Source organism: Asterias amurensis, chromosome 1 (genome assembly GCF_032118995.1).
Source record: "Asterias amurensis chromosome 1, ASM3211899v1".
NCBI lineage: Eukaryota > Metazoa > Echinodermata > Asteroidea > Forcipulatida > Asteriidae > Asterias > Asterias amurensis.
This window is the reverse complement of record NC_092648.1, coordinates 1,174,883-1,202,746: the sequence shown is the minus strand read 5'-3', so window position 1 is coordinate 1,202,746 and position 27,864 is coordinate 1,174,883. Positions and strand designations below refer to the sequence as shown.

Below are 27,864 nucleotides of genomic sequence, written 5' to 3'. Positions count from 1 at the left end.
GTGTGGTACTTTTTTTTTCAAAGTATTTATTGGGGTGGAAATGACGAGTATTTGGGCTGTACTTATTTGTATTGAAGGTATGACTCAATGGTTAAGGATAGGGACAGGGTTCTATGTCTTACTTTTAATACTTATTAATACAACACATTATGTGTAAAACAATAGCACATTAAAGTAAGGGAATGAGAGAGATTTCTTGCTTCATTTATAGAATCATTTTATTTGTCAACTCGAACTTCAAATAATATATAATAATGTAAACAAAGTAAACATTATCGGCATAATACAATAGTTTTAATTTATTTTTTTCAAAAACTTTGAATCTTTTGCGGAGTGATGATTTATGCACTCTCATGACACTTCTTGTAGCTAAGCACAACAAAGTAATCTTCACATTATCAGCATAAGACAATAGTTTTAATTTGTTTTCAATAACTTTGAATCTTTTGCAGAGTGATGTTTTAAGCACTATTTGGACACTTCTTGTGAAAGACTAAATGTTACTATTTTATTTGTCAATACATATTTCAAATTTCTACCCTGAGCCTAATTTCATAGAGCTGCTTTTAGCTGAAAATATTGCTGAACAGTTTTCTGCTGAGCAGAAATGAGCAGGATACCATACCAGTGACAAATTGTTCACATAGCATGGTAGTTAGGCTGGTAACCATATTTTGGTAAGCACAATTGTGTTGTGCTTAGCTAATTTTTGTGTTTTAAGCAGCTCTATGAAAGCTCTTACGAGGAATGTTTTCTTGCACTGGTCTGCACTAGTATTGGGTTTTGGTTTTAAATCATGGTTTTTTATTTGCTCAATAAAAGTCTGCATGCAGCACGCCTTGAAACTTATCTGCATTTATCAAGAAAATACCAAAATACTTATCGACTCAGAGATTAGGGGTTTTGTCAGCCAGTCACAACTAAGAACAAACTTGTGAAGGACATTGTTTTTTAAATGTCTAGCTTTTCATTAATATGAAATAATAATTTGCTTTTAAGATCTTACTCCATTAGGCATATAATTAATCTTAAAGGCACTGTACACCATGCGAAAGATTTGAGTGAGAAATTACCTCTTTCTCAAAAACTACGTTACTTCAGAGGGAGCCATTTGATTTCTCAAAATAGTGTATACTATTAACAGCTCTCCCATGCTCGTTACCAAGTAAGTTTTTATGCTAACAATTATGTTGAGTAATTAACAGTGCCCAGTGCCTTCAAGTCTACAACATTAAATGCAAGAATATGGCTACTTATAATTATTGAGATAATATGTTTACTTTAAAATTTTATGAAGCTTTAAGTTTGTGGAGTAAAATACGTGTACCTTGCAAGAAATCTGATTTGAAGATAAGTTTTTTCCTCCTGGTAACAAAAGACCAAAGTACTATATCTTTCTGAAAATCTTAAAGCCACTCTTTCTAGAAGTATGCCACCCGAGAAACAGTATTCTTGTATCCACTTTCGTGAGTTCAAAATAAACACATTGTGTGCTTGCTTGCAAATGGTGCACTTACTTTTTACAAGAACATTTACTTGAATGTTAGATTACATCTGCCTCCGACATTAAATAATTAACATGTCTACAATTTAACAAATGTAATCAACTAGCTTATTCCTAATTTATGATTCCTTCATTTCAAAGAAAGCCTTGAAGACCTTAACATTTCAATAGTATTTGTTTTTTCCTTTCAAACTCTTGGGCTTTCATGATTGTAATGAAAGATATTGGCTACACGTTGTAGGATATCAGCTTTTTCACGCTGTGAAATGGAAACCTATTTTTGTGCTTATCTATGTAACTCATTGCGATCTTGCTTCTGCATCTCTTCTGCGCCAGGAGCGTCTTTAAGACAGACATGGCGCATTATAAATTGCCACTATTATTATTAAATGAACTAGCCCTAACTAGGGGCGTTTATTTGCCCCTGTTATCAAAATATGGTGATCCATTAATGATGACTCCATTTATATAACATTTAAATTTTCAAATCAATTTTGCCAAAGTGTACCTTAAACAAATTGGATCTGATTTGCCTGAACTAAATTTGTGCAAATTTGTTTTAGGTCAGGCATGGTGTTCAGCACATTCCAGATCTTTTACTTATCATCATACGATGCGAAATAATTTCATTCTTAGTTTATGATTTAACTTTAAGAAAGAATATTAATGGTTCATACTAAAAAGCTTTTTAATGATTTAAAATTGTATTTCTGTACAGTTAAAGGGGATTTGTTAATCAAAAACATGTTTCCTATCTTTTAAATCTGTAATCAATCTGTAGGGACAGACCTCTCATTTCGGGTTAGGCTGATGCCTGCATTCATCCCCAAAAATGTTGTGGTATGTGACGAGATATTCTGTTGGTATGAGTGCTGCAAAAACAGACCACCCTTTGATGTTAGTGTAAAACAACCACAGGGATTTTACCTTCCTCTTGCGTAACCGTCACACATCTAAACTGATGATGTGTAGACAGTGGGCTGACTATACGCAGTTGCAGGTCTCGGAAATCATCTAAAGATAGATTAAAACAAACAAATGCTTTGTTAAGGTACAGTTAAATTGTGACATTCAAAAATGTAAGCTTAGTTTTTTCAAGTATTCAAAGAAAAGTTTAAAAGATGTTTGAGGTCAAACAATGGGATGTAAATTTTTGAGACAAGGTAATTCTTTATGTTGAGGTCGATGTACATTTGTAGGAATTCCTCCAAATGAAAAATAAATAAAACAATTCCCTGAATCCCCCCCCCCCCAAAAAAAAGAAGAGAACAAAACAAGACTAGAATGGTGTTTTGACAAGTGCAAATACCATGCTCAAAACCAGTAACTTTCTTAGGGATCCCAAGACCAATTCTACAGATCAAGTTTGGAGATAATATGACAAGTTCTTCTAGAGTTATTGCTTGGGAAACATATATGTTGTTTTAGCCATAATGACCTTGCCATACTGACCTTGTGGTCAAAAAACAATAGGCTTATGGGGATCCTAAAAAAAAAAAAATACAGAATTTGAAGTTGATATGCCAAGTCCTTCTTTGCTCAGACAACATTTCTTTTGACCTAGGGGGTCCACAAACAATAGGCTTCTGGGGAATCCCAAGACCAATCAACACATCAAATTTGGAGTTGATAATCACTCAGACAACATTTAATTTGTTTTAGCCACAATGATCATGACATTTTATCTATGGGTTCCAAAAACAATAGGCTTCTTGGGATCCCAAGACCAATTCACAGATCAATATAGGAGACAGTATGCCATGTCTTGTTTTTGTTTTAGCCACAATGACCATGACATTTCCCCACAAACCATTTTCTTCACATCTTTTACTTTAGAGTCTGGGAACTCCACTGCCAATAGGTTAAACTACCAAAGATTAAAGATTGATGATATATTGCAATGATAGATTCATAAACTAACAGCTGTTTTCATGTTCAGGAGTTTCCCTTACCCTTTATAAAGGAGAGAGCAGTTCCTTTTCCAGGATCATTGTACGCTGTTAGGAAGCTCATCAACTGTAGGTCTCAGACATCTTTATGGTTGATGAATAAATCTTTGTGGAGATGACAACCCTTTCTGTATCATGCAAACAAAGAACACAACAATGTTTGAGATAGCTTTTAGGAGTGATGGAGTGATAGAACACATGTGGTTATTCTTTAGTGCAAAACAAAGTTTTGTAATAATCAATCAAGATAAAATTATCTAATATTTAACTTTATGTTCGAAATAAACTTTTCTTAACCAGTGATCGTGGGATAACGTTTTAACGGGGAAAATATTTTGTACTTGAAATCCTGCTCTGAGACTACTGTGTAATTCCCACTTCTAGACCCCTGAGTGACAAATGAGGGTTATGGGAGCTTTACAGGCTGCTATCAATGTTTTCTTGGTATCTGGCTTAGAAGATAAGGTTAAAGGCTTAGATCTGGCAAATTCACAGTTCACAAAATCAATATTTCCTCAGAAGGAAAAAGAAATTCCAGTTCATTTTGTGAGAGCGTTTGTCCTCTTTTAGGTCAAAATTAAAAAGAACAGAAAAAAGAGAATAAATGTTAAATGAATAGTTTTCAAAAATTAATCCTACAGGTGCGCACAGGAATATTTAAGAGTTCCCAGCAATATGTGAATAACTTTGGAATACATAATAAAAATAAATCTACCTTTGGTTGGAGAAAACATCATTGAATCATCGAGCTGGGCTGCATTCCAATCTTACATCTACTTCTGGAGAGGTAGACTTCATCTGACAATGGTGTGTCTGCGGCTAGGCTAAATGGGAACAAAATAAAAGGGACATCTGTCGATTATGTCTATAAGAGACTATTTATGTGAGGTATCAAAGCACTCGCTAGTGAAACACAGCATGGTGGCACAACTTGCTGCCAAACCATACCAGCTAGGCTTAATGGGAACAAAATAAAAGGGACACCTATCGATTAGGTCTATAAGAGACTATTTATGTGAGGTATCAAAGCACTTGCTAGTCAAGCACAGCATGGTGGCACAACTTGCTGCCAAACCATACCAGCTAAGCTAAATGGGAATAAAATAAAAGGGACACCTATCGATTAGGTCTATAAGAGACTTTTTATGTGAGGTATCAAAGCACTCGCTAGTGAAACACAGCATGGTGGCAACACTTGCTGTCAAACCATACCAGCTAGGCTTAATGGAAACAAAATAAAAGGGACACCTATCGATTAGGTCTATAAGAGACTATTTATGGGAGGTATCAAAGCACTCGCTAGTGAAACACAGCATGGTGGCACAACTTGCTGCCGAATCATACCAGCTAAGCTAAATGGGGAAAAAATAAAAGGGACACCTATCGATTTGGTCTATAAGAGACTATTTATGTGAGGTATCAAAGCACTCGCTAGTCAAGCACAGCATGGTGGCACAACTTGCTGCCAAACCATACCAGCTTGGCTAAATGTGGAAAAAATAAAAGGGACACCTATCGATTTGGTCTATAAGAGGATATTTATGTGAGGTATCAAAGCACTCGCTAGTCAAGCACAGCATGGTGGCAACACTTGCTGTCAAACCATACCAGCTAGGCTAAATGGGAACAAAATAAAAGGGACACCTATCGATTAGGTCTATAAGAGACTATTTATGTGAGGTATCAAAGCACTCGCTAGTGAAACACAGCATGGTGGCACAACTTGCTGCCAAACCATACCAGCTTGGCTAAATGTGGAAAAAATAAAAGGGACACCTATCGATTTGGTCTATAAGAGGATATTTATGTGAGGTATCAAAGCACTCGCTAGTCAAGCACAGCATGGTGGCACAACTTGCTGCCAAACCATACCAGCTAAGCTAAATGGGAATAAAATAAAAGGGACACCTATCGATTAGGTCTATAAGAGACTTTTTATGTGAGGTATCAAAGCACTCGCTAGTGAAACACAGCATGGTGGCACAACTTGCTGCCAAACCATACCAGCTAGGCTAAATGGGAACAAAATAAAAGGGACACCTATCGATTAGGTCTAAAAGAGACTATTAATGTGAGGTATCAAAGCACTCGCTAGTGAAACACAGCATGGTGGCAACACTTGCTGTCAAACCATACCAGCTAGGCTAAATGGGAACAAAATAAAAGGGACACCTATCGATTAGGTCTATAAGAGACTATTTATGTGAGGTATCAAAGCACTCGCTAGTGAAACACAGCATGGTGGCACAACTTGCTGCCGAATCATACCAGCTAAGCTAAATGGGGAAAAAATAAAAGGGACACCTATCAATTTGGTCTATAATAGATAAATTTATGCGAGGTATCAAAGCACTCGCTAGTCAAGCACAGCATGATGGCACAACTTGCTGCCAAACCATACCAGCTAGGCTAAATGGGAACAAAATAAAAGGGACACCTATCGATTTGGTCTATAAGAGACTATTTATGTGAGGCATCAAAGCACTCGCTAGTGAAACACAGCATGGTGGCACAACTTGCTGCCAAACCATACCAGCTAAGCTAAATGGAAACAAAATAAAAGGGACACCTATTTATTAGGTCTATAAGAGACTATTTATGTGAGGCATCAAAGCACTCGCTAGTGAAACACAGCATGGTGGTTTACCTTCTGTTGGAGAAGACATCGTTGGAATCTTGCAGCTGGGCTGTATTCCCATCATGCATCTACTTCTGGAGAGGTAGACTTCATCTGACAATGGTGTGTCTGCAGCTAGCCTAAATGGTAACAAAATTTAAACAAGATTCTGTGATGAATGAGCTATGAGGTATTTAAGGCACAAGAATAGGTGGACGTTTGTTAAGAAGAAAAACTATTACTTGAACCGTCTTGGTTGGCTCAGTGGTGCAACTTGCAGCCAAACCTTACCAGAAACCCAAACCCATTTTCTTTCATGATGACTGTTCTGGGTTCTTTTACAACAGCTTTACGCGCCTCTCAGAGTATGAGGCAAAAGAAAACGTTAAATTGTTTACATATTTTTCTCAAAGCCTATTATCATCAAACTGTCCAAAATATCTTGGTGCAACTCAAATTAACGTTTTTTCTCCTTCCGTATTGTACCTTCTGTCGGAGAAGACATCGTTGAATCCTAAGCTGGGCTGCATTCCCATCATGTATCTACTTCTGGTGAGGTAGAGGTCTTCATCTGGCAATGGTGTGATTGTAGCTAGCCTAAACGGGAATAAAATAAAAACAGTATATAGTAATTTCATGTATTTTAAAACATGGGATATGGAACATCATGTTTTTCTATCATGATGAAGAAGAATAAATTATCAAGAACGGGCCTCAGCAGGTTTAATCCACTAGTCGAAAACCGATTCAACACCCTTTGATTCCCATTCATAAATTCCTTTTTCGGTCAAAAAACATCAACACTTGTGGTCAAAAAGTAAAATAAATGCACCCATTTTTTCTTTTTCAATGATTTCTTTCAACACAACACCCCTCCAGCTATGAAATGGTAAGGCCCAGTCAAGGCCCTCGGGTAAACAACTCCTTATAAGGGAATGCTGAGGTACTTTGACATCACAACACAGACTGCTTTTACATTGATTTTCTGAGGAACTGGTAATGCAGTTCTGATTTAACTTTGAAATTTGATGTGTCTGTGCTGGGAAACATGTTGAATGCTGCCAATTCTCACACATTCTTCAACTTTCGGGACCAAGTTGCTGAAAGCAAATGTTGAAACTGTTCATCATTGTTCATTACCTGTAGATGGGGAAGACATCTTTGCAATTGGCACTGGCAGCATGTGCATCATGCTTCTACTTTTGAAGAGGTGCATGTAGACTCGTCCACTCAAAAATGGCATCTGTCTGAAACTAACAAAGGTAAACAATATTTTGTGAAAGGGCTGTGTTGCTTTTTTCTTCATCTGCAGCAACAATATAATAATGCTTTTAAGATAAAACATGTAAGATGGCACCATACAAGTTATCTCAAATCACTTGATATCAACAGCAAGCATAAAAGAAAACTGCCCCATAATTTGGTGTTTTTTTCTCGCATATCCACTGGCCTGGGGGTCAACTCCCTTTTTCTTTAGTGGGGGGGGGGGGAGGAATCTATGTGCACTAGAATAGTGGCACAGGTTTTAGAGTGTTTAAAGGCAGTGGACACTATTGGTAATTACTCAAAACAGTTATTAGCATAAAAACTTACTTGGTTACTAGTTATGGGGAGCTGTTGATAGTATAAAACATAGTGAGAAACGGCTCCCTCTGAAGTAACATAGTTTTGAGAAAGAAGTAGTTTTCCACGAATTTGGTTTTGAGACCTCAGATTTAGAATTTGAGGTTTCGAAATCAAGCATCTGAAAGCACACAACTTTGTGTGACAAGTGTGTTTTTTCTTTCTTTATTATCTCGCAACTTCAATGACTGATTGAGCTCAAATTTTCACAGGTTTGTTATTTTGTGCATATGTAGAGATACAACAAGTGAGAAGACTGGTCTTTGACAATTACCAATAGTGTCCAGTGTCTTTAAGCCCTTTAGAGGACATAGCAGCCAGTAACAGCTTGTACCAAAATGGCCACAGGAACTGCAAACAGCAGCAAAAAGTTGACCTACTTCCACACAACTAAAAGCCCCAAAGTAAAACAGTCTTAATTTAACATATGCATCTCAAATTAATAGTTGTTCATAAAATTCAATTTACCTGTTGATGAAGAAATCCTTGAATATTTATGATGGCAAGCATTTGTATCAACTTTTGAAGAGGTATACTTCATCTGACGATGGTGTGTCTGCAGCTAGCCTAAATGCAAACAAAATAAAAACATTGTTTAGTGAAAGGGGTGTGTTGTAATCTAAAATTGTAGATATGATGTGCTCATACAGGACTATCAAAAAGCACAATAAAAAATACGGACCCTGTTTCTTTCTGAATGTTTTTGAATGACTCAACTTTACATCACTTTTTTGTTCTCCATACATCTCAGCCTGCTCAAAATAATTGCTAGCATAAAACTTACTTGGTAACAAGCAATGGAGAGCTGCTAATAGTATAAAACATTGTGAGAAACGGCTCCCTCGGAAGTAAAGTAGCTTTTTAGAAAGAAGTAGACTCTAACAAAAATATTTGAATTAAATAAGAGACCTCAGCAGAGGTCTCGAACTCAAGGCATCTGAAAGCACACAACTTGAAGACCAATTGACTCCAAATGTTCACAGGTGAGGTTTGTTATTTGTTTTCTGCGCCTTAAACACCCAGCAGGGCGGATGTGTGCGCATTACAAGTCTTAATTATTATTATTATTATAATTATACTATGTTGGGATACACTAAGTGCGAATACTGGTCTTTGACAATAACCAAAGGTGTCCAGTGCCTTTAAGACACACTAACTGTCAGTGTGTTTTAAATCTTCCTTAAAAAAAATCCATCTTTTTGTGGAGATGAAAAATTAAACAAATTGAAGGCTAAGCTTGGGCGGTTCCTTCGGTTACCCGGTTCTACCCGGTTCCAAATTGAAAACCGAACCGGCGGTTCCACTCTTCTGTGGAACCGGGTACCCGCTTTTGTCGGTTCCGATTTCAAAAGACCGAGTCCCAATTATAAAAGACTCTGTGGAGCCGATTCTGGGACGAACCGGCTCCAGAAATTGAGGCTTGATGTTGAAAACTGTGACCGCAGATACACTGTGCAAAGGCTTCAAGCCGACATGAGCATCAACAGTCACATGTGGCTGCATTATTTTACAACACACAGTGCACAGATGCATAGTCATATGCTGAGATATACAGAGTCCAAAGTCCAACCAGACAGCACGTTGTGATTGGCTGCCGATATATCCATATTCATAAAAGCTTGTCCCATGCACAAAACACACAGTACTGTATGCATGTACAGGCATGTACACTTCTATGTACAGAGACGGCACACTGCATGCACTACGGACGTACTGCACTACGGACGGACTGCACTACGGACGTACTGCACTACGGACGTACTGCACTACGGACGGACTGCACTACGGACGGACTGCATTACGGACGTACTGCTGCCGGCCAAATCAAAGACTTGTATAAATGCATGGAGAATAGGTGCTCAGGGGCACGATGTCTGATTAACTTGGTGGGTATTCTGGTATTAATTTTTTGTTAAAAATAGATCGGCTCCAATTGTGTGTGTGTGTGTGTGAGCTCCGGACCGATGTCTGATTAACTTGGTTATTTTCAGTTAAAATAGATCTGCTAAATTGTGTGTGTGTGTGAGCTCGGGACGGGCGGCTTATGTTTTATATAGAGTGGAACCGGGTATGTCTCAGAACCGAGCTTTTTTTTGGAACCGGAACCGAGCCCCAAATTTCTGGAACCGCCCAAGCTTATTGAAGGCATACAGTGGTGATCATGACACCTTAACTTATGAAAATGCACAATTGCGAATTGCGAATTGCAAATCAAGTGATATGACATATCCTAATATTAGTGCAAAAACAAGAATTGCCAACATTTGCACCTTGCAACTAGGGAGACATATTGTAGAACAAGCATGGAAGTATTTAAAATAACATTCAAAGTATTTTTAACAATTTTTTAGAAAAGGAAAAAATTCTTAATTATTTGTTCATCTTGGAAAGATTTTTACTTTTTACAGGGAACTTTCTGCAGAACCAAGAGCAGTTCAGGCAGCTCTGTATTACCTGTTAGGTACTAAAACGTATGCCGCCGGTGCTCTACCAACTGAGCTATGTACTCACAACCTACTGGCCATTGACACAATACTTTTTCCCCCTTTCTGTCATATTGCCTTTTTCTACAGGGCCCACAGGGAGAACACTGTTTTCACACTAATGGAGCTACACTGTATACAAAATTCTTAATAAAAAAAATAAAAATATAACATCAACAACTAACAATTTTCAGTGGCTTTTGTAGGGCCAAGTTAATTGGAAACAGTCAATCCAAATAAGGAACCCACATGTTGAACCCACATGTTGAAACTGGTGCTTACCTGTTGCTGGAGAAGACATTGGGCAGCATGAAAATCAAACATCTAGTTCTGGAGAGATAGACTCCATCTGACAACGGCATGCCTGTAGCTAGCCTAAATGCAAAGAAAATAAAAAAAATATTTTGTGAAAGGGGTATGTTGTTTTTCCTTCAACTGCAAGAACAATATGATAATACTTTGACCATAAGAGGGCGCCGCATTAGTGATCTTTTAAACAACAAGCATTACACAATAGACCGATTGCTTGACCAAGGAGGACTTTGAATAGCGGACAATATAAGGACAGATAGCAAATCCTTCATTGCTTAAGCAAGATTGAAACAAAAGAAGAAGATAAAGTTGGGCCACTAAAATATCAACAAGGCAATTGACAATAATTGACGACAAGTCTTAAGCAAATTTACTGAATGATTACTTCGCATCAGTCTTCACAAAGGAGGATATGGTAGACCTTCCAGAACCAACAATGAAGTGTTGAGGTCCAATCCTTTTTGTAATCTACGTCAATGACATCGTGGAAGGCACTGTATGCAAACAGTGAAAGTTTGCCGATGACACAAAGTTAGGCACTGTAGACTAAGTCAAGAAGCTGCTTATACAGTAGACTGCAAGAAGATCTTAACAAGATCAATCAATGGTCTGAAAAGGTGCAGATGCTGTTTAATCCTCAGAAGTGTCATGTGATGCACCTTGGTCACATAACCCTACCTACAAGGAGTCACTGGGCCTTACATCGGTAGACGAGGAAAAAGATCTGGGTGTGACAATACACCGCTCACTGAAATTCTCAAGACACTGTGCAGAAGCTGCGAGAAAAGCAAACATAATTGTTGGTATCATCTACAGAAATTTCAGAGTCAAGAGCAAATATGTGGTCCATAGCTTCTTCACTCTCAACAAAAATATCAAAGTCTTGGAAAAGGTTCAATGATGGATGACAAGGATGATACCAGAGCTAAAGAATAAACCATATGAAGACCGAATGAAGGCACTACATCTAACTACTCTGAAAGCAAGAAGACTGAGAGATGACTTCATAGAGGTGTTCCGCATCCTCAAGGGAGTCGACCACCTGGGGAGCCATAGCTTCTTCACTCTCAACACAAATATCACAGTCTTGGAAAAGGTTCAACTGTGGATGACAAGGATGATACCAGAGCTAAAGGATAAACCACTCTCAGCACAAATACAAGGGAGAGGGGACACTCAATTAAACAGGACAAGAAGAGAAGTCATCTCAATTCACGTCATCACTCATTCAGCCAGAGAGGGGTGAACTGGTGGAACAGCCTACCATGAGAGTGTGTGGCAGTAGATACAGTTCCCCACTTCAAAATCCAACTCGACAAGGTCCTAGGGGAAATTGGGTATGAAACAGACAGACTTGTGGCTCTTTACCCCATGGCCAGCTGGCTGGCAACAGCTAGTTGGCAGTCTATAAGTGAGATACGCAGACCTGAGCAACGCAGTAAAGACGACGGTAGACTCGTACTGATGGAACTCATGTAACTTTATTTTCAGTTAATAACACTTATAACTCAAAACAAAAGCCCTTTAATAAAGTTGCACTTTGTAACTTTGGTTTGCATGACATTAACAGTATCAAAGATCCAGTTTTCTTCCACAAAAGAGGTTTCTTTTGAGCTACATGTGTGTATGGTTAGAGTACGTAAATTATTGATGCTCGCAGCGCGTCTGCAGTGGATTTTGAACTGTGTAAGCCCTCAAATCAAAGCAAAGTGAGGCTCTAGCTACACCATGCCAAGGGAGACTGAAGTTGTCAGACTCTAGCTGATACAGCTACTTTTTTTAATCAAATAATTTTGGGGTGAAAATAAAGGAATTTGCACCTTATACAGTACATTTTCATTTATCAGCAAAACCAATATTGGGGGCAGTTTATCGAAAATCCATGCAGTAATATTTGCCTGGGATTGATATTCTCAGACGAAAAAAATTCCTTGTTGCTGAAACTGTCTTTACCCATTACTGGCACCAGTAAGGTCTTGGGTGCAAACTCCGGAATAAACTCTTGAACATTCTTTAGAGGTTTTGAGAAAGAAAAACCTTGGTCAAACACATGCAATAATAATCATACTTTTATTGCACTTTTATATGTAGGATGCCGTATTGACTGAGCTTGTGCAATCGGGCTATATTGTGATATTTTTGCGGTTTTCTCTCACATCCATTTTGAGGTTGTTTTGTTGTATGGGGACTCAGTGACATTTCCAACTCCTAAATTTTTGGGTCAATCTCTGCATACTTAAACAGGTTTCAGTTATTGTTTTCCCCCAAAACAGCCAGAGCACAGAAAACAAACTAAATACATGTAAAAGGGTTTCAAACTTGTACTAATGGCTTGTATATCAAACGATCAAAAAACACTTGATGCATCTCAAATTAATGGTTGATCACATAGATCAACTTACCTGTTGATGAAGACATCCTTGAATCTTGATGATGAGCAGCATGCACCGACTTCTGCAGAGGTAGACTTCATCTGACAATGGTGGGTCAGCAGCTGGCCTAAATACAAACAAATTAAAAACAGGATTCTGTAAAAAGAGGTGTATCTACCAATAAGGTATCCAAGGCACTGGCACAAAGGGAAACAAACAGGTAAAGGATAAGTTTAGAAGAAAGTATAGTGCTATTCACGCAACAGCAAATTATCTGGGGCCCCTTCCTAAGTGTTCAGCAAGGTTGTCAAGTGTAGCAATATTTGACAAGATTTTGAAAGAGAACTAGTTGGACAGTAGAAAAATTGTTGTCTTTCACATGAGGTACTATTTGTAAAATGTTGCAACCATGCTACAATTACACAAGGGACCCTTGCTAGATTACTCTCGTGTGAAAGGGGCTTGTTATGAGAACTATCAAATAACCCAAACCATACCAAAAACATGATGAGTGTTCTGGGTTCTTCTTCATGCATTAGGGCAATTCCAACCAAACATGGACATGACACCAACAAATCAAATTGTTGTCACTTTCTTTCCACTTACAAGTGGAACATACGAAATCAATTTATTTTTAGTTGATGACCAGCAATGAACCCAATTTTGCCAAATTGACTGGAAAACTATTAATGCGACTGACCATGGTTTTGCCATGTGTACTTAAAATTTCAAGTTGCTAACCATTTATAAATATCCTGTTGGATACTCATGTACAAGAGTTGTGTGCTTCAGGTTTCAAAAACTTCCACAAGTTTTTTTAGTTAGTGGGAACTTTGATTGTGACTAGTGTGTTCTTACCACGTGTCCTTTTTGTATAATGCGACTGACCGCTTTTTACATTATAACATCAAGTGCACAAAGCCAACAACATTTCCAATATCATAAATTCAAAGCCATGGGTGTCAAGTACAAATCAGTCTATAGTCTTAGTGGAAAGAATATCACACGCCTGGAACGACTAGCACCAAGATCAAGAAATGACACGGAAATGTGATGCGACTCACCATGGAATTGCCCATTACATTTACAAGAAATAACCCTGACCTTTATGTCCAGAGGATGAAGCAAAAGTTCCTTGCTCACAAGTCATACAGACAAATTTACTTGTTTAACTATTTTTTTCGAAGCCTTCGTATCATCAAACTGTCTTAAACTCTTGATGGTCTCAAATTAAAGGTTTATAAATCTACCTGAAGACATCGTTGAATCCTAAGCTAGGCTGTATTCCCATCATGCGTCTTCTTTTGGAGAGGTAGACTTCATCTGATATCGGCTCGTCTGTAGCCAGCCTAAATGCAAATGAGAAAGAGTGTGTTATTTACTTGCCCCCATTTGCAGCAAAAGCTTGGGCGCTATACAGGTAGCATCAGAAAACTTGCTCTCATCTTATGGTTGTAAACAATACACTTAAGATGGCCCATCTTTTTTGGATGGCCCATCGTTGTTGCCCACGGAGGGAGTTCAAGTGAGTGGAGATTTGGTGACGGTTTCATTCTCTTTAAGGTGAATCTCTGTGTACCAAATCATCGTGAGAGTTCAACCAAATATTATATTTAATCCTGATGCAATTATTATAACCAATACCTAATTCTGTATAGTTTGGTGTCTTTAGCACTGGCAAATCTTGGCTTTTGGGGGCTATCCTTGGATAATTTTGCGCATTATATCTATCTTGGTTTATAGTTTGGTTTATTTATATATCTTTGTCTTTTTTCCTGTTCTTGTGTGACTTGTATTTTTGGTTTGTTCTTGCTGTAGTTTTATCGAAATAAACTCAATCAATCAATCCATCAACCAGAAACTGTGGTACACAAACACGCCATGTGTTCCTCCATGCTGTCATTATACAGTACAGAATGCAGCCACTGTGCTACAATCCGTTGCCTCGTAACAAGGGTACTGAAATTTTGAGCTTGAAATTAACCTACATACAATCTCCCTTTTCCTGGAATACTTGGGTAACCCTCAAATCTGAAATCTGATAAACAAACAAGGATCAGTGACAGATATGCTGAACTGACGTTTTTGGCATGGGGCGTAGGTCTGAGATTTTAGCAAGATTAATCCTGGTGCATTTTATATGAAAGTTTCTTTTATACATGGTCAAGCCATAATTTTATTTGCTATTCCAACACTGCACATATTATTCAGGAAATTCTGAAAATTAAGTCCAAAGGTCAGCTGGCGAAAGCAAACATTTTTCGGTATGGGCCGGCAACTTTTTGAAAACACAAGAAAAGCTGTCACAGGGAAGGGTTAACACACAAAAGGCCTAGTTAATTTTTACCATTGGTCTCCTTCTGATTATTTTATAATAATATTGTGGAAGGTGTACTGCTTACTGTGCCAGTCTGGCTGAGTCAAATTTTGCTCATGTATCCACTATAAAACCTTCAAGCCTGTAACTGGAGGCAGAGGACGATATATAATCTTGTTAGAAACCACCGCTTTTGAAGTAATATTGTTTTAGAGAAAGAGGTATTTTCACCCAAAACAATTAAATAGGAAGGCTTCAGGCCGCAGTTTGTCTTTCATTTTCTTGCAACTTCAAAGACTAATTGAGCAAAAATTTTCACCGGTTTGTTGTTTTATGCATATTGTTGGGAAATAGCGTTTGAGGATACTTGTCTTTGACAACTACCAAAAGTATACCCTGCCTTTAAGAAGTTTCCCTTACCTTTTAGAAAGGAGAGAGCAGTTCAGTGACCAGACCAGATTTGTTGTACATGTAAATTGGTAGGAAGCTCATCAACTGTTGGTCTCAGACATGTCAGACTTGGTTGATGAGTACATCTCTGGCCGTGGAGATGAAAACCCTCGCTGTATCTTAAACAAAAGAATACAGTAATCTTTTATCTTAGCTTTACAACCCAAGTAATGAAGCACAAGGGTAGTTTCAGATGACCATTTTCCAAAGGATCAGATGCCTTTCACAGATGTAAACAAGCACAGACATTCTGTTGTATTGTGTGCACAGTTATGCTTCATTTGTCCCAGAACAAAGAGGGACAAATGGATTGGACACTCACCATGCTCAGCAGTTTCGCTACTTTCTGTGTTCTCTCCAAATGCAGACCTTCATATAACATGTATGAAGATCAGGCTGCCACTATTGTATTTGGCATGGGAGTTAAGGCTCCAGGCCAAGTTTTGCCCAATGCACAGTAAAGAAACTACACAGTTTATCAAAAGCGAAAAAGGAAATCCTGTTATACTTTATGAGAATGTCTGTTGTCTTTAAGTCATGGTATTACTGTGACAACTGTCAACAATATAACAATTAATGATCCAACAAGCTAAAGTAGTTGTCCCAGCCGATGTTTTACCTTCCATCCAGGTAGTAGTCAAAAAGCAGGATGTCAAGTTCTTTTCATAACTGAGAAGTCTCCTGAACAATCTGAAAAATCTACTCCGCGATAGTAAAATAAATTTATAGCAAGACAGTTCTCTGTGCTTCTGCAATCCAATAATATAGTAAATAGTAATTGTTCTCATCCCTAAAATGTTCCAAAAAAGAATCTTGAAAGTGAGTACATGTTCGTTTTTTTCTTTATTCCTAGTGAGAAAGAGGCTATTTAAACATGTTTGGAGATTATTCAAAAATGTTAGTATCATCAAACTGACCAAAATCTCTTGATGCGTCTCAAATTAATGGTTGTTAATTAGTTACCTGTTGATGGTGAAGGTCTCCTTGAATCTTGAGGCTGGGCTGCATTGACATCCTGCATCTACTGTTAGAGAGGCAGACTTCATCTGACAGAGACATGATTGAATGTAAACAAAATAAATAAAAAACAACATCTTGTGAAAGGTTGGGCCGGGCAAGATTTAGCGGGGAATTCGTGAAAGGGTGTCACAATTAGCTGGAAATTTTAATCCCAGGTGTCCAACTTTTTAACACTCAATACATGTCATTGACAGGGTCTTAGGGCGTTGGTGGGGTCTCAGCCCAGCCAGGTTCATAGCTGGTGGTTGATCTTAAAGGTTTATCATCTTCCTCAGCGGGTAGGATGCTCTATGGTGTTATCATAATTATGGTCGACCAAACGGGTTAGTTCCTAGTCAAGGCCATGGGACTAGGGACCGCGTCTCGGGAGTAGGGGGTGCCCCCCTCAGACGGGGGCATGTACTTTGGTGCACTGAATCGACTACACGGGCCCTATCTGGGGGTATGTTTTAGGGATGTCTTTGTGGTGCGACCAATAAATGGTTGTTCATAAGTTACCTGTTAATGGAGAAGGTATCCTTGCATCTTGCGACTGCACTGCATTCACATCACGCATCTTTTTGAGAGGCTAGACATCATTCGACAGCAGCGTGACTGTAGACAAAATAAAAACATTTTGTGTTAAAGGGTGTGTTTTCTTTCCCAATTATAGCTTTGACCAACAGAGGGGTCACACAGGTAAAACACTTAGTGTACCTTTGTGGTTTAAAATTTAAAATAATATGCATTGGGACGGCTCATCCTTGTTTTTCTCACCTTTCCACTGGGGGGGGGGGGTCAAGATTTTTTAGCAAGGACTTTGTAAAAAGGTGTCACAAGCTGGAAATTTTAAATCCGGTTGTCCAAAATCTTTGAGTTTTATCTGTCAGTGTTTGATCTCATCCATACATGTATTGTTGCGTAAGGAGTTACGTATGTATCAGCTCATCCAACTGGAACCAGTGATAAACCCTTTGAGTTTTATCTGTTCATATAAATCTACAGAGTAAGAAGCAATGTGTTTTAAGTTTCAGGTCACCAAATCATTTAATGAGTTAGAATGTTATCATGTTTGTCATTGTTTTAGCTAATTCAACTGGAATCAGTGACATAGGCCCAGAGTTTGTTTTTGTTAAAACAATTTCAACATGTACAAATGAACGTTTGTGTTGTTTTCAAATTATCTTCCTTCCACCATGTTCAAGTTAAGTTTTATACATCCAAAGCTAAGTCTCCATTTTGTTTTATGAAGTCCCAAGAGCACATTGTTTATCATTTTTTTTTAAACACAAAAGATTTCTGTTTTATTTTTTAACACAATAGGCCTGCATGTCTGTCATTTTATAATTTATTAGCTTTGTGCTTTTAGAATCAATGAAACAACTCAAAAGAATAAAATGTTTAAGCTTGATGCTAAAACTTTAACATTTATTGAACAACCGCACTGTGTTAAAAAATCTTAGAGCACATAAATGTCTGTGAATACAACTTCATGACTGATGTTGCATCTTAAAAGCAGTGGACACTATTCGTAATTGTCAAAGACTAGCCTTCACAGGGTGTATCTCAACATGCGTAAAATAACAAACTTGTATAAATTTGAGATCAATCAGTCATCAAAGTTGCGAGGTAAAACCCTTGTCACACGAAGTTGTTTGCGTTTAGATGGTTGATTTCGAGACCTCAAGTTCTAATTCTGAGGTCTCAAAATCAAATTCGTGGAAAATTACTTCTTTCTCCTAAACTATATGGCACTTCAGAGGGAGCAGTTTCTCACAATGTTTTATACCATCAACCTCTCCCATTACTCGTAACCAGGAAAGGTTTTGTGACACTAAGCTAATTATTTCGAATTACATGTACCAATAGTGTCCACTGCCTTTAAACATAGAGAGACCAGAAGGCGTGTTCAGATGAGCAAAAGTCGATAAATAAAGGGGGGGGAAATGGGGTAAGTTACTGGGGTAATCGTTTGTAATCGAGTGCTGCAAAAAACTGTAAATAATTCAGCAACAAATATTTTTAAATTTTTATTCAATTTGACAATGAAATAAATATGGGTTGAAAGTTGATCACCAACTTGAAATTTAACAATAAGTCATCAACAAATAAAGGTTTGAAAATGGCGATGTTGCTGCCCTTTCCCAGTTGGCCTTGGTGTCCCTTTCTTTGTTCGAGCTTTTGAGGCAAAGTGGCCTTGACCCTCTGAAGCTAAAGGTTGAGGCCGGCCTGCCTGCCTGCCTATTACATCTATACCATGGAATGGGTATTGTAAAGGGGCCTATTTTGGGGGTTCTGTGGTCCCCATCTCCGGACCACATGAAATTTAATGCACAAGGGTTTTCAATGGTACTGCATCCGAATTTGGTTGTTGCTAAGCTCTCAAAACTCACAGTTCGTGAACAGACCAATTTTTGGGTCATTTGAGGTAAAAAAAAGAATTTTTTGATAACGTCTTTATACACTGGGACTATTTACCCATCATTCACAGCAGTGCAAGAACCTTTTTCAAGGGTTAAATAATGTGAACGATGTCAATTTTCCCCTTTTCTTTCCGAAACATGCAAAGGCTGTCAACACAAACCCATGATTTTTTTTACACGAACATCAAGTACAATGCCAATTGTTTTTTGTTGACACACGACGTGCGCTTGTTAATTTTTTATTGTCACACGCCCGACCGAGTTGGATGTAGTACGCATATGCACTATTTTGTACGTATTCCACTTGCGCTTGTGTTATAACTTATAATTTTGTCGAACGAGCCTGTAAATCGGCATCCTTTTATTCAGGGGCTTCAAGAAATACACTGTATGTTATTATACAAATATTGACTGCTTCGAGTGCTATGGTTAAAACTATGACTCCCGAGGTGATCCACGGAGCGTTCTATTTTCCCGAGGCGAAGCCGAGGGAAAATAGAACGCTCCGGGGATCACCGAGGGAGTCATAGTTTTTAACCATTGCACGAGTAAAAGCAGTCAATATTTGTTTTATAACACCCCAAACATTTCTAAAACCTGTATTATTATTAAGTTACAGACCTGAATGCTACAATCCACGGACGACGCGAACACAGATTGCAAACACTTTTACCTACTGTGTTGCATCATACCTCCATGGTTGCATGTAGTGTCGGACAATCCGAAATGGTTACAGACTATTAATTTATCATCCTCGTACACGCAACAGACGTCTGGGTACTGCACGCCGTGTGCTAGTCTGTCGGACTAGCGCACGGCGCCATGTGCTAGTCTTCGGACTAGCGCATGGCAAACCGACGCTCTATCACACGGCCGTCGTCTAGCAAAACTAAGACATGTCATGTGACGCGCTCTAAACCAATGAGCAGGCACAATACTTGCAAGGGGTGTTATAAAATGTAATAGTACTGTCAGTGTGGGAACGAAACATGATAATGCTTCAAATGACATCACCCACATCGCAGGCTTCCGAGGATTTTTAGATCACTTTTTTTTATTTTTTTTTAAATCTTTAGACATGCACAATAGCTATGTTGGGTGCGATCGGTCAATCGCTACTGAAAGATCAATCAAGATCAATTGGTGGTACAGCAAATGGTTGATCACGCACCAAAGTCGGTCACGCATCAATTGGTTGATCGAGCAATGAACATGTTTGCGCGATTGACCGATCGAACTACGAGTATTTTTTCCCGTTATCAGCATGAAAGGCTTTGCGCAATCTACCAAACTTGCAGGAATGGGTTTGCGCGAACGACCAATCGTGCAGGAAAAGTTTTGCCTGATCAACCGGTCGTGCAGGAAAAAGTTTGCGTGATCTACTGATCTGGCAGGAATGGGTTTTCGCAATACGCCATCGCTCAGGAACGGTTTCGCGCGTTTGACCGATCGTGCAGGTAAACCATTCCTGGGGGCAATTTCTCAAAGCAATAACATTCATTGCAAGGCAAATTTTCAGTATCACCAGTGAGAGTGATTTATATTGTGACTTCACACTTTAGTTAGCATAGCAACTGCGGTTGATTTGCAGTGACTATCAATCTTACATCTTTGTGAATTCGGCCCCCGAACATCCGATCGCGCCAAACGATTCTGGCACAATCGGCCGATCGTGCAAAACCATTCCTGCACAATCGGCCAATCGAGCCGAGCCATTCCCGCGCGGCGCGATCGCCCGATTGTGCAGGAATGGTTTTGCGCGATCAGCAATTGTGCAGGAATGGTTTTGCACGATCGGTTGATCGCGCATGTTCGTTACCGAACTTTGTGCGACCGACCGATTGTTGAGCGAGTGACCCATTGTGGCGGGATCGACCAATTTTTGCGAGATCTAGCGATTGTTGCACGATCGACCGAATGCTGCACAACCAATAGGTCGATAGCACAGCGCGATCAGTTGATCGCGCAGATTGACCGACCTTTTGTCAAGGTTTAAACAAAAGTATAAAAACTGTCATCAAAAGATGTGTAGAACCAGACCCCTGCCAACGAAAACAAATCCAAAATATTTATCATACAATACAAACATGTCATCGTAATTGTTTCTTTTTGGGATTCGGTGCAGAATTTTTGCCAAGCAATCAGCAAGTAATGGATTTGCTGTATTTTATTTTATACCTACAGTACATACGAAAATTGCGTGGTCCAAAAGTGGGGCTACGGTTTTGAACAATTCTAGCGATCATGGTCTAGTCTGATGATTGATTAAAACAATCTGTCCTGTCCGAACGGTCGAGTTGTCCCGAACAGCAACCGCGTGGTATTGTCACAGTGCACACGCAGTGTGCCTGTGAGTAGCTGTAGTGTAGTGACAATATTTCCGTACCACCTGCATGCTTTGAAAGTGAAACTTCCATGGATTTGGGTGAAAATCTGTAGTAACAAAATCATCATTATCACGATCGAATAAGCAACTTACCATATATTACACTTTCGTAATAGTTGTGTCCTTTAAAACTTGAGTTTGTTGGAGAGAAGAACGCATGAGTGTGTGAGAGACGTGTTGATGCAGCTAGGTTGTCTTTAAAAATGGCGGCGCGATCTGCTGCCGGTGTCATGTGATCTTGGTAGGGCGTTCTCATTGGACAAATACTTCTCGTCATTTGGTCATATTTTTATCTGAAGTAGTATTTCATATCACCCCAATACAAAAGTTGCGTGAACATTACAAAAAAATGAATAAATAAATTTACACAAAGGTTAATTTAAGGAATATATATCACAACGATTTTGGGGTCTCATCAACGAACCACGTGACGCCCAGGATTTCAGCGAAACTAAGGCCGTGTCCGAAGCGACAACTTCGGCTACAGCTACGTCTAGATCAGCGCGTCTACCAGTGTTGAAGAATAGGCAGACGCGGGCGATCTAGCCGTAGCTGTAGCCGAAGTCGCCGTTTCGGACACGGCCTTATTTGCATAACAAAAGAAAGACCATCACCCATTGCTCAAATCACTTTTGAAAGTCCAGATATAGCTAGAAAAAGAAATAATATCTAGTTTCTCATTAAAATATAAACCACTAGTCAGTTCTTTGTAAAACCCTTTGTTCGAAAATCATTCTATATGCGGGGGGGGGGGGGGGGGGGGGGGGAGGGGAGGGGGAGGGGAGCTAAGCAGGAAAGTTCTGTCATCTATCTACAGGAAACAGTCGTCAATTTAAACTTTGTGGATCCACAAGGTCAAACACTGCTTATTGTAAACAAAGTTCACAAAGTTCATGGGGGGTCTTAACGATCTATCACGTTTCATCGAATCTTAATAATTCATTCATGACCGCTCAGGCCATGGTTTTGACGACTGTGTGGTCCCTATTATTCATTGACCTTGCCGCTTCTAGTTTTGAGTTTGGCCTATTGCAATCGTCTGTGGTTGTCCATAGTCACTCAGCTTGTCAGATGAGGTTTTAAGCTACACAGAAAGCAAACTCCCTTTTTTACCGGTCCTCGCTGATTTGCCATAACTAAAAGGTAAGTTTTATAATAAAGAAAACAAGTCTGATTTCTACCTGCATGGTCTGAGTGACCATGAACTTGGAAGAAATAAGACAAACGTTGATCATAAACTGACTGAGTTTGTCAACTGCAGGTGTTTTTAGTTCTCACTTTTACCGAAAGAGGATGCATGATGAAGGAGCATGCTTCTACCCCATAGGTGTCATCACGAGATCCATTTGGGGCGGTGGCTGTTTGTCAATTCATTGTCAATTCATTGTTGATAATAAGGCTGAGTTGACTTTTTTCATATTTTGAAATGATGGAAACCACCATTTTAATGATTTACATACCGTGCGTGCCATAAGTTAGGTGAAGTAATCACATGTCATAGTTGATTTCCCACCCTCTGCCCTGGTACATAAAGTAAAGCAGAAATTAAGTCTAATAATTCCTAAACTGCAATGAATATGCGACAGAGAGCTTTCGAAATTTCAAAATGTTGCAGTATATTAACATTATAGCAATTAAAAAATATTCTCAAATACCCAGCAACTATATGCCTGAGTGTTACCACAACCAACCTCATCATACAATGCCTCAAATCCCACATGTTCAAGTGTGTTTGTAAACCTTTGAAAGCACCTTTGCCTATTGTAGTTTGATTTAGGGTCAGTAAATACCTATGTCAATAAGTATGGTGGCCCTGAAGGGGCATCGCACATCAAAAATATCTTAGTAAATATTATTTGCGATGTGGAAAATATATTTGCAAATATCTAGCTTTTCAAATATTTGTGATGTAACATAGCATGCTTTGTCGCATAGTTTGAATTTGTGCTAGGTATTTTTTCAAGGGCTTGGAGCAAGGGTGTCAATCCGTCTTGAAAGGTGGGGGGGACATAACATTTACGGCGTGGGGTCCGGGGCCCGCTTTATGGCCCCGGGAATTTTTTAGGCCGTAGATGCTCTTTGGTGCAATCTAGGGAGTCTGAGGGGTGATGTTCCCCCCTCTCAGATGATGGAATTTAATGCCTATTTCAAGCTATGATGCACCTATTTTTGCTTTCATGGTTATTGTACCTAAAAAACAACTCAATTATAGCTTCGTAGTATCCATATTGTTTCTGCATTATAATGCTCAGACGGCAGTTCATCCCTGGTGGGTATTAAAGATGGAGCCTGCTATAAAGCGGAACGCGAAGCCTTTTATGGCCTTGGGTCCGGGCCTAAGGGCTCGGAAAAATTTTGCATTCTAGATGCTCTGAGGTGCAATCTTAGGCCAATTAGAGGCATACAGAATGGCACAGAACATCTGTAAAATGTGAGCAGCAGTAGAACCTTTTGAGTTAACAGCATCTTCAAGTTTGTTTGATTAAGTTTACCCCCTGAAGTTTCTCTGAAAGAAGGATATACCCATGTACAGTGTATATATGCAATATAGCAGTCAGGTGGAAAGAAATAAAAACGAGGGGGCAAACTTGGGTCATAGTCTATAGAACGTGTGTGGTGTGTCTACGCTAACAATAAATGGCAGTGAGCCTTCATTTGCCATGTCTATTTACTTTGCACCACACTTTTCAGTCTTGCTGTGGAAGGTAATACAATTCAGGCACATGTGCTTTATTTTGCACCTGTGGGTCATGACCTGACGCTTTTCAAGAGTTGCTATATTTATTTTGTTAATAACAGTACAGCAATAATAATACAACAGTAACAACAATACAAATATTGACTGCTATGAGGGGCACTGTTAAAAATTGAAAGCCCAATGTGATGTCAAAACTATGACCATGCCCTAAAGGCATTTGTGTAAAAAGTACTCTACTGCTTTAAAGTGGAATTGGCCAACAGGACACACGAAGAGGACGAACAGCAATGTATGCAAAAGATCAGATATTACTTTAAACTACTTATTCGGTTTAATGGGCTAATTAATTCAGCCTAGCCTTTGTGACCCCACATCCTATCTTTTCCTCCTTTCACAGTGAGAATCCAGTCTTTTCTTAAATGTTTCTACAGTTTTGGCATTTACTGCTTGTGGAAGGGAATTCCATATGTTTATCAATCTTTGGGTGAATAAATTCTTCCTGTATCAATTCTTTTCTTCTTCAGGGATTGCTGGAAGAGTTTAAGAGAGTGACCTCTTGTGGTTCTTTCAGTTGTTTTGAAGAATCTGCTGCTGTCCACATTATCACTAGGATTTTGAAGGTCTCTAAAATTTTCCTCTTTGTCTCTCTTCTCCAGGGAATACCAATCTAGACCTTGCAACGTCTTATTCTTCATTATGGAAGCTCCCTTAGGGCTATGACCAACTTAGTGGCCCTCCTTTTTTAACCTTTTCCAAGATATGCTCATAGTCTGGAGCTTTGAAAGTGAGAATTAAGATTTCACTTTCTATGCCTATTACGCAAACGCATTTTAATCGGGAGCCAAGGTTGAGTTTGTATGTATATAAATGTCGAAAATGAGGTCGGTAGTTCGTCTGAGCATATGAACCAGAACTTGTTCTATGGTCTAACTGAGGAGTATATGGAAATACTGTGAATAAGGCACCTTCAGGCCAATCAGCCCAATGATCTGACACAGACAATGTACCTTGTTTCCCATTTATCCTTGTTTCTTTTTGCTGTGCTATCTGCTGATTTTCTCTCTCTCTCTACTCGTGTATCTCCACTTCACAGCTTATGTTTAACCAGTTTTGTCAAAACTGGTTTTTTTTAAGAAATGGTGAATGAATTATTTACAACAACAAAAGTGTGGTTTTGTCAGTTAGATCACTTTGTGGTGATCAACGGTTTGTATAGATTTTGTTTATTTTAAAACTTTTTCCTTTTATTTGTGTAACTATGGCTATAATAACTGAAATCGTTCTTGCTTTTTTTCCTCGTCAGATTGACTATGGGTTTTCGACTTAGCTCAGTGATGTTATTAATTGTGATGTTCCCTATCATATTAGCTTTGGAGAGAGGTGAACTATTGGATATGTCTTACGAGTTTGGAGATACCACACCCTCTTGGCCTGGTCAGGAGTTGTTCCAATTGACCATTGGATATCGTGGACCAGCAGAAAAATACCCATGGTAAGAAAATCACATTTTATTTTATTTAGAAACTAATTCCTGTGAAACATAAATGCAGCTTTATTCAGAGATCGACTCATATCTTGTTGAACAGCCATTGCATGGTGGTGAGGTATCACTATCTGGTTTGCGGTAACACATGTGTGTCTACCTAGTTGTTAGGTAGAGTTTGTTCTTTAGAAAACTGTCTTTCTATATATTCTACTACGGCAGAGTAGGTTTGGGGGATTTTTTGGGAGACTCTCAATTCTGAAAAGAACTGTCCTGCTTTTTAACTACTACCATGGGTAGAAGGTAGAAAGCGCCTTGGACTACTACTTTATACAGCTTATAAAGGGTTGTTATAACTTCACCACCACAGAGATAGTTCTTAATAGAATTGGTCTCAACGTTTTGACCACCTTGCTTCTAGACATAGTCGGGAGACTGGCTAACATTTTAATATCAATGACACATCAAACAGTATTATAGAGTACTTCCCAAAAATTACGTGCAATCTTTGGTTTTCTATCAGGTATGAAGGAAACAGTTATTCCTCAGCAGAACATGCTGGGACACACATCGACGCACCAGCCCACTTCAGTGAAGGCAAGCTACGAGTCAGCGACATACCAATCAGCCGGTTTATAGGGCCAGGAGTCCGTGTAGACATCTCAGAGAAAAGCGCAATGAACCCCGATTATCAGATGACAGTCAAGGATCTTCAGGACTGGGAAGAAATCAACGGGAAAATACCTGATGATTCATTACTGTTTGTTTACACTGGTTGGGGAGCCTTCCACCTTGACCGTCTGGCATATTTCGGTTCAGCAAGGAACGACACGTTCGAGGATGACCAAGGAAACTCAATTCTTCATTTCCCAGGTGTGGCACCAGAAACAGCAATATGGTTGGTATCGAATCGTAACATATCAGGCATTGGTATCGACACTCCATCCATTGACTATGGTCAGAGTACAGACTTCCGGGCTCATCAGAATCTTTACCAGGCTAACATTTACGGGATGGAGAATGTCGCCAACTTGGATAAACTTCCTACAACTGGTGCTAGAGTACACGCTCTACCGATGAAGATTAAAGATGGCAGTGGTGCGCCAGTTCGTATCGTCGCTATGTTGGATGAAGACAGCACTTCTGGCACAGCTACCATGCTTTACAGCGCATTGGTACTCATTGTAGCTGTTTGCTGTGCCATGATGCTGTAAACAGTGACATTGCACTAGGGTATCGCAAACTTCCTTAATACACTTCAGATTGTGTTTTTTTATTGAGGAGGCTCTATGGTTTTCATTTCTGTTAAGGTTGTGAAACGTTGTTTTTTTTCCTAAAAGTAATGCTATACTTAGTGTGGTGGTGTTTTTTTCTTTGAAGTCGCCTAACTGTGTCTATACAAACATTTCTACTCAGATTTCTTTTAAAAATAGACGCTGGTATGTTGACATTTTGAGTAGTTTGAAAGGAAGACATAACGTCTTTGATTATCAGGATTTTTGTTCGCAACCAGAGCCTCCTACTTGATTGGTTCTGCTGCTATAATCAATTTTTTTCCACAGTTCTTTCGCGCTCTTGTCAATTTGGAAAAGCAAAATAAAATATCTCTCAAACTCTAAATCAAGTTGACCAGACGTGTGTATTGCATAATTTATTCACTTGACTTCCATTATCTAATGCCTCATTGGCGAGCTGCTTGAAAGCCACTTTTTGGCGGAGGCCCTGTTCATATACCTATAATTACTTGCAACACTGTGAGTGGGCTTTAGATTTGGCAGTGAGTAAGGCAGTGGGGGCTCAATGCTTAAAATTTACTTCAAATACACCATCCAAACTGATTATTTTAATCCAATTTTAAATAACCCTTCAAATTATTAAAAGAAATACCTTCCTATCATCTTAGCCTAATCTGTGACTTATTGAAAGTTTATATAAGGGTTTGAGAGCTGCGGGAGGGTGGGTTGTAGTGATTGAATCAGCAGGGATCGATACTCCTCAACCCCAGACCTGTGGATTGATTGCCCTTTAATTCATTTATAATATTGTATAATCTTTTCAATGAATGTGTGGAAACTGAATTTAAATTGTGGTGAAATAAACTCTTTCTGTATTTTAAACAAAGTAAATAAGTTCTCGCTTCTTATTATTCTGTTGTAAACCTTTAATAACTTGCAGCAAGTCAGGCTATGGGGCTTACTTGAAATGGTACTGAAAGAACTTTGTGCAGGGATCTCCCCATTCATGTGAT

The 27,864-nt window shown here is 38.9% G+C and overlaps 1 protein-coding gene and 1 pseudogene across 4 annotated transcripts; one reads left to right on the top strand and one right to left on the bottom strand.

Annotated features, from left to right (window-relative positions):
- Window positions 1-230: 230 nt before the first annotated feature.
- LOC139941815 (uncharacterized) lies at window positions 231-21,653 on the bottom strand (annotated as a pseudogene).
- LOC139941785 (isatin hydrolase-like) lies at window positions 9,256-27,710 on the top strand. 4 transcript variants are annotated; one of them, XM_071938422.1, is made up of 4 exons: window positions 9,257-9,579; window positions 24,658-24,753; window positions 25,437-25,625; window positions 26,140-27,710. In XM_071938422.1, exons 3-4 carry the CDS (start codon window positions 25,444-25,446, stop codon window positions 26,828-26,830), a joined length of 873 nt encoding a protein of 290 aa, XP_071794523.1. In that variant the 5' UTR covers window positions 9,257-9,579; window positions 24,658-24,753; window positions 25,437-25,443; the 3' UTR covers window positions 26,831-27,710. The 4 variants fall into 4 exon arrangements, with proteins under 4 accessions (XP_071794530.1, XP_071794523.1, XP_071794510.1 ...); XM_071938409.1 differs by lacking the exon at window positions 9,257-9,579 and adding an exon at window positions 22,248-22,578; XM_071938429.1 differs by lacking the exon at window positions 24,658-24,753 and having other exon boundaries at window positions 9,256-9,579.
- Window positions 27,711-27,864: the final 154 nt, after the last annotated feature.